Source organism: Simochromis diagramma, unplaced genomic scaffold, assembly GCF_900408965.1.
Source record: "Simochromis diagramma unplaced genomic scaffold, fSimDia1.1 OVJJ01000302.1, whole genome shotgun sequence".
NCBI classification, from domain to species: domain Eukaryota; kingdom Metazoa; phylum Chordata; class Actinopteri; order Cichliformes; family Cichlidae; genus Simochromis; species Simochromis diagramma.
Window position 1 is genome coordinate 14,739,103 of NW_024386792.1, and position 17,794 is coordinate 14,756,896.

Here is a 17,794-nt window from a genome sequence, read left to right on the forward strand (position 1 = left end):
CACCAGAGCTTTTTTTTTTGCCTTTTATTTTAAATATTTCCCATCTGACCTCCAACAAAAACACACTGAAAGGGAGAGGAGGAATGAGATGGAAAATTCATGAAGTAGTTTGCTTATGGGTTTTGTGTGGGGAGGCAAGAAATGTTCTTTCTATAACTTTCTAAAACATTTGAGATATCACCATGATATCATCTTTCGTTTCTCTCTCAGAGCTCGTATCGTACTTTGCATATTAAGTAATAATCTTTCAGATAAAATGGACCTTCTAGGCTAATGTGTAATTTTTATATTAAAATGAGCACTTATTTACCTTATACAGGTAAATACAAAATCCAGTCAGTCAGTTCTTTCCCTTTAAGTCAGCGTTCCTTTAACTGGGCGCCCCTTCATAAGAACTGCAGGTGGATGCTGCTGCTCTGATTAGAGTCAGAGCTCTTCAAAAGGACGTCCCCTCTCACTGCCATCACGAGGATTCGAGTTTTAAAAACTGACTGAAAGAGCACTCTGAAAAGATTGCATTCAGGATTGCTGTACCTAATTAGTCCTCCTCAGAGGAACAGAAGGCCAGCAGCAGTTCCTCTCTGTTTTGTTTTGTTTTTTAAGCCCCCACACCCAGTCTTCTTCACTGTGTTAAAAAGATCACTGTGAGATCTTTGTAACCCTCTGATAACTGTTTCAATCCCTAATTTGCATCAACCCCGCAGTTAAAAATTTAGCAAAGAGCTCAGAGCTGTGCACATTCATCTTGAGATGCAAGCTGTGTCATTGGACTAAGTTAGTGTGTGCCACTGACCTTTGTTTCTGCTTGTGTCCACAAATTTTTCTGTCAGGTCTGTGCACAAAGTCTCCTTATCAGTGGGTTCTTAAGTAAATGAGCTGTATTTCATAGCAGCTGCAGGTACATTACAGGTAATATCACAAAATTAAATTCAGATTAAATAAAGTACATTTATCACATTAAAAGAATGCACAAAATTTGCAAAAGATCAGCTGATGCAGAAAAAATACCAAAAACAGTGGGTCAACACATGCATGCATCAGCCAAAAATCAGTTCCCATTAATGTGCAGAACATTCAAGGCTCTAGTTCATGCTGGAAGTGTTTCTGTGTATGGCCCATGTTTCTGTCGCTGAAGGCATTCATTATCATGACCTTTTATCCCGCTGGGTCTATGCAGGCGATTCAGGCTTGCACTCCATCGGTTCCTTCCTGTTGCGGTATTAATGAAATATTTTAGCAGTAACAATCATTTTGCACCTCCATCCTCTCCTTTACACGAGGCCAAAGCTGGTTAGGAGAGATAAGGCTACTGTTTGTGCGTGCATCTCCAAATATACCAGTGTGCAGATTCCCAGGTGTCCTGGCTTCTGGCTTTTCTTATGTAGGAACATTTAGTGCTGTGTCTTTTGTGTTTAATATTTTATGGCATTTCAATAAAAACTACTTCCTTTCTTGGTACAATGTGTGTACCCTTACTGAAATGTCTAAATGCTAAGGGGTGACCTTATTATTAGCCAACTCAATGCAAATTTGCATTTCAGCTTGGCACAGTGGATGTAAACACATTACCCTGATTAACCTTGCATCTTGTGTGCATAAAAAAATAAAAATAAAACAAAAACTATTCATCTCTCCATCTCTGTTTTTTCATTTTATTCACAAGCATTTTTTTTATGGCACTACAGAACACATACATCATCCTGCCAGGCCGTCCTCCCACTGGTGCTGAAGGGGCACAAAACACTAAAGAAAACAAGGCGAGAATTATGATGGTCTATCAAAGATAAAGTATAACACAGAGACGTGCGCAGTATGAAAAATATCCTATATAATATATAATATATATATTTTCTTTAAATCATTTCTCAAAGAAGCGGTCAAGTTTCACTTTCCCAGTATACAATTTGTGGTGTATCTTCAAACCCGTCGTACTTATTCTGATCATATTTGTGGATTCCTTTAGTTACATTTTCTTTCCTCTGCATTGTAGGGGTGTTGATGAGCCAAATGTCCCGCCCGTGCCAGATGATGCTGCTGGTGAACCCACAGAGTGGGAAAGGACAAGCACTCACGCTGTACAACAACCACATCCAACGAATGCTGAATGAAGCCGGCATTAAACACACTCTGGTTATCACGGGTGAGTCGCAGGCACATATTCTACGCTCATTTTGGTTTGATTTTTAATAGATGTTTATTAAAAAGAACTTCACATGTGCACTTTGAGAGCAGAGCTGCAAACAAACAAAACAAATCTGTCAAGCTTTTTATTCCCAGAGAATTCAATAACTGTAACTAATTCATTCAAGTCTGAAAAAGACTTGAAAATGTAAATTAATATTCACTCTATTTTTGTCTGATTTACCCTCATTTGAAAAACGAGACAGACACTTGATTTGTGCCTGATGGATTGATGAGTATCTGACTTTTAAGATAAATTGGTAATATTTAATGAATCCATCCAAGGAGGAAAAAGTCCTTGAGTAAGATCTCTGTTTGCTCCACAGGACTGAAAGAAATCATCTATTATACATGAATCAAATCATCTTCTGGGATATTTGAATTGCTGGCTCAGTTGACTGAGTGCTTAATAAAATAACGGAATAAAAAGACACTGAATTGGGAACGTTTATGTGGTTAGCTTAAAGATTCACAGTCAGCTGGTGGCTTTCTGCACAGAGTTTACATGTTCTTCCTCCCACAGTTAAAGATGTTGTGTATGAGGATTGTTGGCGAGTCTAAATTGGCGAGCTTTTTGTTCTTTTTGGTCAGCCGTGGCTTGGATGCCATCTTTGCCCAGATCGTTCTTGCTGTTGAATCATGAACTCTGACCTTAACCGAGGCAAGTGAGGCCTGCAGTTTTTAGATGTTGTCCTGGGTTCTTTTGTGACCTCCTGGATAAGTCATTGATGCGGGGATGCAGTCTTAGAGTAATTTTGGAAGGCCAGCCCCCCAGGGAAGGTTCATCACTGTTCCATTTGTGGATAATGGCTCTCACCATGGTTCGCTGGAGTCCCAAAGCCTTAGAAATTGCTTTGTAGACCTTTCCAGACTGATTCCAATGACTTTGTTTCTCAGCTGTTTCTTTGCATGATGTGTCGCTCTTTGTCAGATGTGTTGCTCTTTGAAGTGATTTCTTGAATCTGGCACTAATCAGACCTGAATTTGACTACTGAAAATCAGCTTTCCTAAAAACTGGGTTAATCACAGTTAATTCCTGATTTAAGAGTGGCAAATACTTTTTCACAGCGCTGTACAGGGGAGTTATCAGGTGTGGGTTTTGATGTTTATGGGCTGATAATTTTATTGTATATCTTCGGACCACCTTCAGATCTGGTGGGTTTTTTAAAAGGAAGTTCCATTCTCTTCCCTTGACCCTGTGCCTCTTCTCCAGTGTGTCAGAACCGTTATTCTTTAGCTTAATTTTCAGTAAGTGGATAAAGTTACAGGGAGACACAGCTGGTGATTAGGCAGGTAGTGAGCAGCAATGATGTTGGTGTGGCCAGAAAAGTTACAGTGACACACTAAATGTTCATCCTCAGCACCCTAAAGAAACTGCAGTGAATTGGAGGACTAATTCATGGAGCAAAACATAGTCGGTGTATTAAAAAAATGATAAGCAGATTTGTCTTGGCATCTCTTTTTAGCTGAGACGCTGAATTTATGCTTAGGCCTTAGACGTGGGTTTGATCATTTTAAATGAGAAGTGGATGCTTAAAGTTTGTGGTGAAATCACATTGCGAGGGAACATTGCGAGTGGTCATAATAGGATTTCCAGGGAGGAATCTAAAAATAGCAGATGCACTGATATCGGTCCGGAGGAGGGTGAGTCAATGATCTTAAACAGGCCAGGTTTGTAATTTTTATGGATGTATTGCTGTAATTTTTTAATCACACCTCATATTGTAGCAGTGCATACTTACAAGTCAACCTCCCACTAGCAGGATGAGTCAATGATAACACCAACCAACACACACAGCTCAGCAAAGGCCACACCTCCATTCATGGATCTGCTTTTCTTTCCCTCTCTCTGTCTCTCTATCTACTGCTGCCCAAATCCTCTTGTTTTCATGCTGCTGCCACCATTATGTTGACCAACTGCCTCTGAACCGTAAGCATGCTGTGCTGTTATGTAATAACTTTGTGTGCACACACTCAAATACACATATGGATAAAAACAGGTCCATCATAAACACACACACATTCACACAAAATCCCCTTTAGCTGTAATGTGCTTTGATATAATCTCACGGGCCCCAATTCTGACATGTTCACCGTTGACTCTGTAATCTACTCTGGATAGTAATGATCTTATAGTCCGTTATGAGAAACTCATCTAAAACTGTATCATGGCAGACAGATAATTCATCAAATCAGTGGAGTTTTTTTTTCTTTGAGTGTCTGTTTGTGTTCGTGAATCAGTGTCGTGTAGGTTAACAGACAAAAAAAAGTGATTTTCATCACAGTTGGCGGTGCACCAAGAAAGAAAGGAGGGCAGAGGGAGAACAAATCACAGTCAGGAAGAAAGAAGAAGAAATCCTCTTACGGTGCCGTGCAGAGAATGTCGAAAAGACAAAAGACTTTTTATGATTTCAGAGATGTACTTTTAGACAAGTTAATCCCGGAGAACGAATAAGAATAGATTAATCCTCAAATCTACATCTATGTAACAGCATGGCCACTGACAGGAGAACTTGATTACAACAGCGATGGACAATCTGATCAACTTCTGAAATAAATGTTTCTCTCTAATCTCTCTCAAATAGCCTAGAATTATGTCTCAGTACTAAATATCTCCACCAGGCATGTTCAGAGACCAGAGGTCAGGTGGTTAAAGACAAAACGTCTTTAAACAGGGCAAAATACTGTGGGTAGTTTTACAGGTGATTTACAAACGTGATGCTTTCCTAACCAAGGTGTAGTCAGTCCAGTTTAAAGTGCAAAAAGTAGCACAAGCCTTTTTTCTGCTTTAAAGATCTGCATTCCTGTTGTAGTATCTGTACACTGGCATTCACAGTTTTTTGTGTACTTTGTGAACCTTTTATGATTTTTCAGCAGGTGAACGTAAAATCAGTGTTTTCAAACTCTGAACATACTTAATTTTGCACACTCAAGGTGGAACATCACAGTGAACGAGCGGTGACCGAAACTCATTTTTGAGTTTAACTTTAAGTTCAAAGTTCAAAGTAAGGGGGCACGATATGGCCTCAATATTAGATCGTAATATCCCTTAAAGCCATCCTTTACGACCATGTAACCACGTCAGTAATACGGACTTACTGCTTGCCTTTCCTCTCATATGGAATGCAACTACTGACACTCAGTTGAGTCATTTATTTACATTTGGTCCACACCTTACCTGTGCCTGACGTGTGATTCTTGCTCATTCCTGGGTGTGTCTCTTTGTTTGTCTGACATTTTTACATTATTCATATATTTATGCCTCTTTGCGATATGATATGGCACAGTCCTAGTTCAAAGATCACTGGAATATAACAACTGCTAATCTGCTGTTTTTTTTGTTTTGTTTTTTTAAAAAAGAAAGAAAGAAAAACAGAAAAAGAGTGTTAACTAAGGTGCAGCGTCCGAGTCGAAAGATGAAACCAAAACAAAAGTGCCAAAAACTGCAGCTCCTCTTGTGGCAACTTGAGGCTGGTTTCAAAAGAGTCGATCACCACAGATTCCCATGTTAAAATATCCCACTCTGCTGCATTAAAAAGCATGATGACAGCCTGGTGCGAAATACTGTACTGGCCTCTGGACTCTGCTAAGCCTCATCCACTAGTTCCAGTCATTACATTAGAGCTCCTCCACTACCTGTGACTATTTTGTATTATTATGTTTTCCTGTCATTTAAGAAGGAATTAAAAAGTGGTCAGTTTAAGTTGTTTATACCCATAGATGCAGTGTTAGCTCATTGCCTGTGAAAAATATGCTTTATAATGTGTTTTTTGGCACCCTTACTTTGTAACAGCATGTTTGTCTGCTCCTGTGTGTTAGTGGCATCTGTATGAAGCATACGGCTGGAAGCGTTTGTGGATGCTCTTGTAAGCGGATATTAACAAAAGTGGACAGAGTCATTATTGAATCTTGCTGTGTGGCAGCTGCGGGCACTGCCAGGGGTGGAGGATGGATGAAGGATGACTGCACTGCTGTGGGGGTCCAGTGTAGAGGAGAGAGTGTGTTGTTCTGTCTGTGGTTGTGTTCTTGTTAGTGCACATGTGAAGAAGGCCTGCTGATTCCTCACAGGCACTCTGAGATGACTGTCAGACAGTATTAATTAAACAATGTCATGCTTTTCTGCTCCGGCTCATAAACTCAATACAGATTACAAATATTTACCAGAAGAGATGGCTATTCCCTGAAACTGCTCTGTTGCTTTTTCTGTCTTTCTTGTTCAGTCTTTTGTTCTTTCATTTATGACAGCACTCGTCATGCTCTTTTGAAATCTGCTGTACATCTCGGAGCTCTTATTCTCTGTTGTGACCCATGTGAGGATGTTAAAACATTTATTGCATGAACACTAGAAGAAAGGGCAACGAGAGAGCAGGAATTTTCCTGGATCTCACAAAATGTTGAAAGGAAACTGTTTAAAAATCTATCGCAGCCTCCTGTTAAGCAGGAATCCAGGAAATCACACTGGAGCTGTGCAATAAAGCTGCACAAAGCGAGTGACATTTTGACAGCTGCTGTAGACAAGTAAAAGGCTCAAAATAGTAAGGAGACATTGATCTCAAATGCCAGAAATCCTGGGAGATAACACGGCATACCCGGGTACAAAATTGGCTGGGCAGTGATGCTTAAAGGGGAGTGCTGCCAATTTTACACATGAAGATACATATTACAGTGTTTGACAGTCCATATTTTGTGGCGACTCTCAGGAGGGACCAGAAATGAACCCTTTAAAGCCTGAACGATGAAATAACTGACAGAAAAGTAGTTTGTCTGACAAATTTAAAAATATTCATTTGCTTTTCTTTTCTTCTTTTTCTTTTTCTTTTGGTCTTAAAAATGTCTTGTGCAATTTATTTAGGTTTTTACTGCTTTACTCATGTCTCCTAAACCACAACCAATCTAATATTATCAGAGTGTTAATCTGGAATACTGAAATACTCTGAAAATCAGTTAAGAAAACTATACTTTGTCTATGTCTATACTTTATCCTCTATACTCTAGCGTTCATGGAGGCACTCATTTTTAGGCTTTGAGAGCTGCGTAGCCAGTGTAGATAACAATTGTGGGAATACTTGTTTGATATGGAGGTTTCCACTTAACCACGACATAGTTTGTGTTAAGCTGCAACTAACTTGTAAAGTTGGTCCACAGCTTTATTGTCACTGGGTCGAGGTACGTTTTCCTCGGACACACGGAAAGGAGGGCGGTGGTGTTTAAACTCCTGTTGGCTGATCTTGCTTGAGGCCGAACTGAGGGCGGGAAATGTCTGTCAGCCCATCTGTGTCTCCATGGATCTGCGATGAGATGTTTTTCTGTTACTGTTACTACAACCTCAGAAGTGCTGGGTCAGTGGAGTGAAAGCCAAGAATTAAACAGAGTGTGCGTGTGTGTGTGTGAGAGAGAGGTGGGGGGGGATATAATTTTTACAATTGTGTGTGTACAAACTTTGGGTGGCTTCACCGTCAGGCCGCTCCCGGCAGCTGAGAAAGCTGTCGCAGTGTTTAGTGTTTCCTGCTCCACACACACACACACACACACACACACACACACACACACACACACACACACACACACACACACACACACACACACACTTGGTATGTTGTGCTGTTTAACTGTCATCACCTGCTGTCATGTTGCTGGAGGAGTGCAGCTGCTTAAAGATTGCTGCGGGCAGGAAACGTAAAAAGCAAGGTGGAGGTTCATTAAGCTGCCTTTAGCTGGAAGATTAAGGTCGACAGGAGGACGAGGCTTTCTGTTACCTTACATGCACTTAAACCATCACAACAGAGGAATTTGATATGTGGAGAACTGTAATGTCATTTGTGAGGCTGTCATCTCAAGAAGAATGGCATTTAAGGAAGTGCACCCAAACAGGATTTGTTTATTTTCAAGTGACACGGTGCTCTTGCAGCTGTTCAAGCCCTTGCAGGAGCTGATGCTTCAGTGCCACAGATGGGCCGGTCAGTCAGCTGGTGGCAGGATTTTACTGTAAGCCAGTAGGCTGAGATTGATGATAAAGTCTTTATAAAAGTAAGTCTTACCACTTCTCAGCCATTATAGTAATGCCTGCAGGCCCATTTGTAAATGAATGTGGAGTCTCTCAACTCTAATTTCAATATTCAAAGGGACCTAAAAACTGCATATATCATATCACTGACCATCGGGTTTCAAAAAAACAATTGAAAAGTTTGTGGTTTGGTGACAGCATGCAGTGTAGAAAAGAAAATCACACAGGATGTTGACTTTTACTACAATGTTTTCTGTGAAACAGCATGTATTTGATTATGGGCTGGAATCTGTCTTCATCGTGATCCTCTCACAGTGGCCTGTAATCTTCTGTTGTAGCCATCTGCTGCCCTCGTTTTCACAGCTCTGCCAATCTGTGCCAATCAGTTCCAGAGTCAGTCAAATGTTGCTCAACATGAAATTGCAGTCGGTACATTGCTGTTAAGTACCTGTTCAAAGCTAGAAACACAAAAGTTCAACAGCACTTGATTTTGTCTCCTCTCCACTGCAGCAACTACTATAAAAACCATAACAAGCAGTTCCACCATCCCCTAATGGTTTGACCGATGTGAGGAGCTATCCTTCAGCCACACCGCAGTGTTGCTGCTCTGCAGCTTTGTTGCTGATTGGAGGCCTTTTAAACCTTTTCAGTGTTCAGACTCTGCGCAAATAACTAAATGTGATGTGACTGGACTGATGAGGAGGAATTGATTCCTTCATTCTGTGGGTTTCAGGGAAGAGGAAGTAGAAAGAAAGGAAGAAAAAAATAGATCCGTCACTAGAGAGAAGTGCATGTGTGTCTGTGTGCTGGGTTAATTAATGCATGGAATCTGCATGTATCTTTGCATTAAAATCAGAACTTTAGGCATTTTTACAGAAGTAACCCAGTAATGAATTACTTCATATTTCTTCATATTTCACGTTCTGCTATTTATGGTATGTAATGATCGGTTCTCAGAGCTGTGAAAATGTGGTCTGGTCCGAAAAGACACCAGGACCAAACTGGCTCGCAACGGCACTGGAGGCGTATTAGTGTATTAGCATAACTAACAGGCTGCTGAATGAGAGCAGTGTCTGGTTTCTGTGTTTCTATTTAAAAAAACAAACCCATCTTCAACAAAGCAGTGCGTGGTGGTATTAAAAAAAAAAAAAAAAAAAGTTGTTCTTAATAGCTTCTTAATAGCTTTTGTAAGTATGAAATATAAGCACCATGTTGAATATGTAATACTAAATGTCTAAATACTTGATACTTTTAGTGGGGATACAGTGAGAAATCCAGTGATTCCATTATTTCAACAACCTAAAGTCCAACTTTACTGAAATGCTTCATCGTTACCTTAATTTTTTTCTTATCTAATCAAATGAGAGAATGATTGCTGCTTTGTAAAGAAAAAATAAGAAATATGAAACACAGAAACACAAACCAGTGGTGCTGCTGTGTGTGTGAGTGTGTGTTTTACGCCTCGGAGCACTTCTTCTGCCCTTTAACCTTGAAACTGTTGAGAAGGAGACTCTGACAGTGAAAGAGCGATACAAAGGATTCCTACAAGAGCAGACAAACGCGAATGGAATATTCAAAAACCTGATTAAGAAAACTCACGAGGCTTGTGCAATAAAATGTTCAGATGTGACACGCGTGTGTAGGGCTGTTCGATATAACGATATATATCGGATGACGATATAAAAACGTCTATCGTTTTATTTTACGTTATCGTTTGTTTCGTGGTGTCGCAAAATAAACTCTTTACGGCAATATTTTTCCATCGTTAATTTCTTAAAGTTCTCTCTTTCTCTTATATATTTTATATAACCACACTAAGGACGGACAAGCGCCTGTTTTTATGCGTTGTGGTTAGCAACAACGACGGTAAAACCATCGCGTGTCCGCTTGTTTATGTTCCACATAAACCTTTCACAATAAAGCTCAAGATCCTGTTGAGACTTTTCAAAATAAACTGAATCACGTGAAAGAGCAGATTATTTACGGATGAGAAGTAAAAAAAGAGCCGCCAGGTGCTAAAAAAATAAACCTTAGACTAAAACGTTAGAACAGGCTTTTCCCCGCAGCACGCCGTGTAATAAATACTCACAAAGAAAACGGCGGCTGTTACAACTTATGTCTAAAAATGTGTAGTTTCATGCATCGGTTAAAACACTCGACTCCAGCTACATGACGCGAAGCTGGAAACACATCCCGCAAGTCGAGCTGCCCGAGATTCACAGAATTTACAGAAAATGTTACATTTTTGTGATTTATATCGTTATCGGGACGATAGAATTCTTATATCGGGATATGAGATTAAAACCTTCTAAATACTCGTGGTTTTGATGTTGTGGTTTGTTGGTATGTCCACAATAATTAGTTTTTGGGGGGATTTGTCACCTTTTTTCTGAACTTTTGTACACGTGTACCTGCTTTGTACCCATCTGGATTTTTTCTCCTCATTTTAAAGTCTAAGCTTTAATCATGAACACCAAAAAGTAGAAAAGTTTACTCCTGTACCATCCAAGCAGCTGGCCCATTAGCGACAGACGCGCATCAGATTATTCATTCTCGGAGTAATTTGACAGAGTGCTCCTGAGTAATTTAGCTCTCTCAATCTAATTGGCGGTGTGACAGGCGCTTCATTTAAGACCATATATCAACTTTCCCTCCCACGGTGATACTTTAATTTGGAAACTGAAGGGAAGGAAGACTAAAACTACAGGAGGAGCAGGGATCTACTCAGACTGCCTCAGGTGTTCGTGTTTGTGTCATGTTGCTGTCTTTTGGCTGTCCTCGCACAGCTATGCTATTCAGCTGTAACACAAGTAGCTACACCTCTGAGGGCCAACCATGACCTTCCTCTGAGGAGGAATGAAGCTGACATTTTGAGAAGGTGTCCCCCTTTTCAGATTTCTCTTCCAGGAAAGACAAACCTGCATGAGTCAACATACTTTACATATTTTCTCTGTTTGTCTTGCAGAGCGGCAGAATCACGCTCGGGAGATGGTGAAAGAGGCCGACCTGTCACAGTGGGACGCTTTAGTCATCATGTCAGGAGACGGACTTCTGTATGAGGTAAAGACACACACGTGCACTATGTTCATAACCAAAAACACCACCGTAATCTCAAAACCAATCCAGCTGGAATATATGAACTCAGCTGTTTATTTATTCAAATATACTTTTTATAAACTGTATGTATGCCAATCAAGTATGTTTCATTTGGCCAGATTCTATTAAATATGTTTACATCGTTTTATATTTACATAAAAGCAAATTATGTGAAATCAGCATTTTTGGGCATAAATGTTTTGATTGTATGGTCATTTTTTAAAGACATGGGCAATTTCTGACATTTATTAGACAAATAACTAAAAATGTAGCCTGCCAATCAAAAAAGAGCAGGCCAGTAGAAACAGCAGTCAGCTACTCAACCCACCAAATTCACCTCACAGTCATCCATCACACAGACAGTGTTAGGTTAAATGTACATAGACTCTGCCTGGGTTATTTCGGTCTAAAATGGTTAAAATTGCATTCCTAAAAGGTAAAATGAGTGAGTACAATGGCGTAAACACACTAGTTTTCTATTCTCTCTGTGAGCACATGAATATTAGCACTCCACAGTACTACAAAAGATTGTGCTACCAGGCTGGATGCTGACTGTTGGAGCCTGACCAATACCGGACTTTTGGAGCTGATGACAATGACATATTAGAGTTGAAATGGGAAAAATCATGGGTTATTGTTTCTCCCCACCACAGTATTTCATACAATACTTGCTACATAGAATATATACATATGTACAATGCTAGAAATTTCAGCAACACAGTGTAGCAGTGGTTAGCGTTGTCAGCCCACACAGAGGTTTCCTAGTTTGAACATTTCAGCCAGCAGGAGCTTTTCTGTGTTTTTCTCCCCTGCCTGCATGGATTTTGTTCAGGTCTTTGGTTTCTTCCCACGCTCCAAAGACATGCGTATTCGGTTGATTGGTGATTAATTTATGTTAACCCTGTGATAAACTGGCATCATGTCTCAGGTGTACCCTTCCTTTTCTCCTATGACAACTGGGATAGGCTCTAGGCCCCCAAGTCCCTGAATTGGACAAGCAGTTAAAAAAGTGTATGGATGGATTGGTGGTTGGAAACTTGCTGTGCAGATGCCATTCGACTCTGCTGCACTGCTGCATGCACTGCAGGTGTTTCTAAGAGTATCATAAACTGTTGATATGATATCAATATTTACAACCTGCATTACTGTACTTTCAGCAAAAAATACATTGTAAATGCAAGTAAACTATGGACAAAATTGGGCCACACTTTCTCTTGATATCTGAATGTAGCTGCTTTCATCAAACACCTTGTGAAAAGAATCATTCTAAAGAGCTCACTGAAGTCAAGCGTGTGACTTTAACAGGATACTGCTGCTGCAGCAAGTCAGTTTATGAAATTTCTTCCCTCCTAAATATTCTATGATCAGCTCTAAGTGCTATTATTGCAAAGTGGAAGTGTGTGGGGACCACAGAACCTCAGCCTTACAGTTCCAAACCTCCTCTTGCATTAACATCAGCGCAAAATCTTAATTGCATGGCTTTCCACGGTCACCAGCTCCTGCTGGTTTGATGTGCAGGTGGCCCCGTACTTTGGTCCATACAGTGTATATCTGTCACTGGCTAGCTGACACAGTAAATTTTTCAGGCCACCTTACTGAGGCTGTATTTTCTGTGTGCGTCAGGTGATAAATGGTCTGCTAGAGAGGCCAGATTGGGAGGAGGCCATCCGGACACCGCTGGGTATCCTTCCTGGTGGATCAGGCAACGCCTTGGCTGCATCCATACATCATTACTCTGGGTGAGGCACGCACACACATGCACAAATCAGTCATCAGCACTCTGTAGAAACCTCAAAACCTTGAACCTTTTTTTTTTCCAGTTTTGGACTGTTGGATAGATAAAGTAAAACTTTATAAGACATCATCTTAAAAATAAAGATCTTTTGTTTTTGCAATTTTAAAATTACGCTAATAATTAATGAGCAGATTAATCGGTAGTAAAAAATGATTCGTTTCTCATGATGAACCTCTGGTGTAGAGCTCCACCGAAACCAGTCCAGCCAGTCTGTGAACACACCAGCCTGAGCCACACCATTACACGAGCAGCATGCACATACCTGTGGTTAAGTGATTTAAATCACATGCAGTGTGTAGTTTCAACCAAACAGTAGCTGTCATTAGTAATTACTTTCTTAGCAAGTGATTGTAGCAGGAGGAGGTCTGTCTATTTTTATTCTCACGTAAGAACAAAGATCTGCAGACAAGGACTCTGAATCGTGGCTCTGATCCCTTTAAGTATGGTTCAGTGGGGCCTGTTGAACCTTCTGTTTCTCATCAGTCATATAACAACAGCTTTTTCTGTAAAATGTTGTGGACATGTTACAGAAATCAATAGGATGTATTTATGTGCAGCGTTGCTGTAGATACAGCATCTTTTGCACAGCTGAACCTCAGACACACATGGTCCTGACTCCTTTTGGTGCTTTTCGTTGTAAAATGCACTCCTCTCATCTGAATTAATTATTCATGACTCATTCAAATGGGTTATTGTTTGGAGATCATTCAGCCTGAACACAGGACAGAAAGAAGAAGTCAGAGGGACAGAAGATAAAGGAACTCGTTTACTCTATACATGCAGTGACATTTATTATAACACAAATACATACAAGCAGCTTACTCACGTATCACACACTATCCCTGCAGTGACACAGTTTGGTCTGTAGTTAGTGGGAAACTCAAACACTCAGAACATAGTTGATGGGAGGAGTTTAAAAATCAGTTAACCACATAGCACCTAATAATAAAGCTGTCCTCAGCTGATATCAGCATATGTATCAGACCACGTTTATCTGTAAATGTTCATGTAACATAAACTGTTACTAACTACTGTCTAAAAAGAAAAAGACCAGTGGCGTTGTTTATGAAGTACAGTGTCATTGGTTTGAGTCTGAAACCTGCAGTACATCAGGGGTCAAGGACATCGTAATGATCCCTGAGGGCTACAATCAGCAGAAGTCACTCAACCATCAACCAAACAGTTAAATACAATAAATATAACATCATAACACAGAAACATCTGGAATAAAATATTAACATTAAAAGCTGTTATTTAAAAGGTCAGTGGCAGCAGATGTTATGTTTTCCTTTTTTTAATTATCTGTGCAATAATAATGATGATGATGAGAAGAAGAAGCATACCTTGTTTTTTGTTGTATTTTTTTCCAGTTTGCAGTAAATCCTGAACCATTTATTGGTTACATGACATAATTTACTCATTGCCTTCATATGCTGGGCCACTGACTCCTAAATCATCTTCTTGATGTGTCAGGACTCTTTATGCACTCATACTTCCTTGTAATTACCAGAAGCATAAAACAGGACTGTCACTCTTAGCAGGGCACGATGCCAAATCATCACTTTGTGCGGCCGTTTCTGTTGCATCTTAACATGATGCTGCAGTCACATTAGAGAAAACAGTGGATGGACACTGGGGCACGTCCAAATTATTGCAGTCGTATGCAGTGAACGAAACAGTCTTGACAACAATCTTTTAAATGGTCAAGTCAAAGAAAGAACCAGGTATGGGCGACTCGCAGTCAGTTGCCATCTTCAAAGCCACTGGATTTGAAGATTTGAAACATGATTAACAAACACAGCCTTGATTTTATGTAGGAATATAACAAGAGTGCAACCAGTTGCAAACCAGTCGAGGCCCCAATTGCAAAGAGATGTTTTACAGACAAGTTGCACAAATCAACACAGACTGATTGATTGATTGCAACATGTTGCCCTCAGGGTGTTGCTGGTTAAGTTGATCAGTTGGTCACTGTAGCTACTTGCAGTTGGTCTCCAACAGCCATTGCCTACAATTGTTTCTTGGTTAAGGACTTGCATCTCTGTTTAAGTGGCTCGTGTCAGGTGTTCTCAGTTCTTCTTACTGGTATTTATTTCCACTAATAGGCAGCTCACACCACTGGAGAGTGTACGTGCCTAAATCATCCCTTCGTTTGGTACCAAAACATGTGACACGCAGTTAATTTTCTTACAGGTGGTTGGTTTGTTTCATAAAGATGTGGCTTCTTGGTCCATTTCTATACAAATTTGCGTCCCTCTATGTAAACAGCTTTTGAACTGTGGCTTCTATTTGTGTGTTTAGATATTCTGCTCTTTATACGCTAAAGTCACCTTGTGGGAAATGGGGAAAAAAAGCTTGTTTAAGTGCTTTGAGGCGCTTCCTTTTCAAGCTGCTTCTTTTTTTGTAGGTCACATGAGCTTTATCTGAGCGCCTCGCTGTTTTATTTAATTAAATAATTTTTCACTCAAGTGTTGTTTTTTCGGCGGGTGTTTTTTGTAGTCAAGCAGTTTTTTGTCCTGCTGTCTTGGATTTAAAAAAAATAATAATGGGGGGGGGGATTCCAGACTAAATAAAAGTTAAAGTGAATATAGTCAAACTGAAGAAAACACCTCTCACTGGTGGTTTATTCTTTCATCTGCCAATCAGCTTCTCATCTCAAACAATAGTCTTCCAGTGAGAGCGACAGCAACAATGGGAGGAAGGGACCAGATTCTGCATTGTTTACTCTCCTCTCACAGTCCCGGGGCATCCAGAAAATCTCTCCCTCTCTGTCCTGCAGTAGCCCTGGCCAGAGTGTATTTGGTATTATTCCCAGCTGAATGTCGGGTTCACCGAGGCTACGTGGATCAAACGAGCGACAGCTAGAATGTATTTGGTGTTATGCAAAACACTGGCAGTGTGCAGGTTTGCTGGCTGAGGGTCTAATTTGCTTCTGAGCAGGAGCTACAACGTCATCCAACCATCAATGGCAAGCCATACAGTTCTATATCGCTTGTTACAACGGTACCACCCCCACCACATCCGTCATCCCATCAGGAGAGCAACAGATTTATTGCCCACTCAGACAGGAATAACAAGGAAATGACATAGAGAGCAAAGCCCACAGCGCCAGGCGCACCACTGATGCTGTGGACACATGACAGAAGACTCCGCGGAAGCGGCAGGCCCTGACAGGAGTCCTGGATGGGTGCAGCAAGGCTTCGCCGCTTAACTAACACCAGCAGCTTCAATATGTGTCTGTCACAGGCTGTAGTCTCCCAATGCTTCAAAGCTACCACCATTATTCCAGTTTGAAAGAGACCAACCACTTCAGTGAGCTACACTAACATTCAGACCTACTGACTGTAAATAAAAGATGGATAGATATGGAAAACGGCCCATTGGCTCCCTCTATCCATGACTTAATTTCACACTTTCCTGATGAGTTAGTTGTTGAACACAGTGGGATGTTTGTGTTGTAAAATGTGAAAAAATATGTAAGTCAAAGTCTAAGAGGATAAAGCACATTTTTAGTGCAGTTGTACTTTTATACTTACACAGGTCAAGTGATCCAGGAGGTTATTTTTATATATTCTTATCCATGAGTGAGACCCACAAATAGACCTTGATGCATCATCAGTGAGCAGAAGAGTGTGTGTTATAGTTAATGTCACTGCATGTTTAATATAGGAGAGAAATTAGTGCATTGAAATGTGGACAATAAATGCAGTTTAACCTCGGTGTTCCTCAAGGCTGCATACTGGGACCCCTTCTGTTTTCATTCATGTTCCTGTCCACTTCACACACAGTGATTACGGCTGCTTAACAACAGAAACAGTAGTTCTCAGATTAAACTCAAGCGATGACTTATCTGCTGAACACCTTTAAGACACTTTGCTTTTCATCAGTGGACATCAGTCAAAGGAAGATGGCTGCCGTTCTTGAGCCTCCATCTGAAGCTTCTTTCTGTTAACACTGAGCTTCTCCTCCACATTGTTGCTGTGCACTTACTCTATACTTTAAGGTATTGTACAATGAAGAGCTACTTTTGGCTGGTTCCCTATTCACAAGGTAGGCAGGTAGCTCCACATGTTCTATCTGTTTTTGTTTTTTGACATCAGATGGCCTTTCTGGCGCAACCCCAAAGGGATTTGTGTCTCCTCCTGGGATCAAACCGGTGAGCTTTCATTTGTTAGGTAAATCACTAAACTTAAGATCGTGTACCATGATTGGCCAAATATTTGACTATTCAATATTCGTTCGTTGGGTAGGCATTCAGTTTTTCATTTTGGGTATTTGAATCTCTCTTCTTAACCTGCTTTATTTCACCTCATTGTTGCTAACATGTTGCTAAATGTTTGACATTTTTATGCCACAAACAGCATCCTGCTGCTCTCTGATCGCGTCTTGCTCTTTCTTCTGACATTGACAGAACAATCTCTCTGAAAGTAAATGTTGCTGAAATCTGCACACAGTTGCACGCTGCTCACAAAGGTTTATTTCTTTGCTCTTTATTACCCCAAACAATCCAAGAGCACGTCTATAAATCATGTTGTGGTTCGGTGCTCTATAAATTGAATTAATACTTTTAACACATAAAACTGAGAGGCGAAGCAGGATGAGCTGGAAATCGCCTTATAATCAGATTATTTCTTGACCTTTTTACCAGAGCGTGATTATACAGTAACAGAGCTGTGAAAATGTAGATGAGTTTGTTTGGAAAGCTAGACTGATGAATA

The 17,794-nt window shown here is 40.4% G+C and overlaps 1 protein-coding gene across 1 annotated transcript in view; it reads left to right on the plus strand.

Annotated features, from left to right (window-relative positions):
- The window catches only part of LOC120729212 (sphingosine kinase 1-like), a 39,155-nt gene that overhangs the window by 16,355 nt on the left and 5,006 nt on the right, over nucleotides 1–17,794 (plus strand). The window contains exons 2-4 of the mRNA XM_040024747.1: nucleotides 1,991–2,140; nucleotides 11,151–11,245; nucleotides 12,905–13,020. Coding sequence (XP_039880681.1) covers nucleotides 1,991–2,140; nucleotides 11,151–11,245; nucleotides 12,905–13,020 — 361 coding nt within the window. The remainder of the gene's footprint in view (nucleotides 1–1,990; nucleotides 2,141–11,150; nucleotides 11,246–12,904; nucleotides 13,021–17,794) is intronic.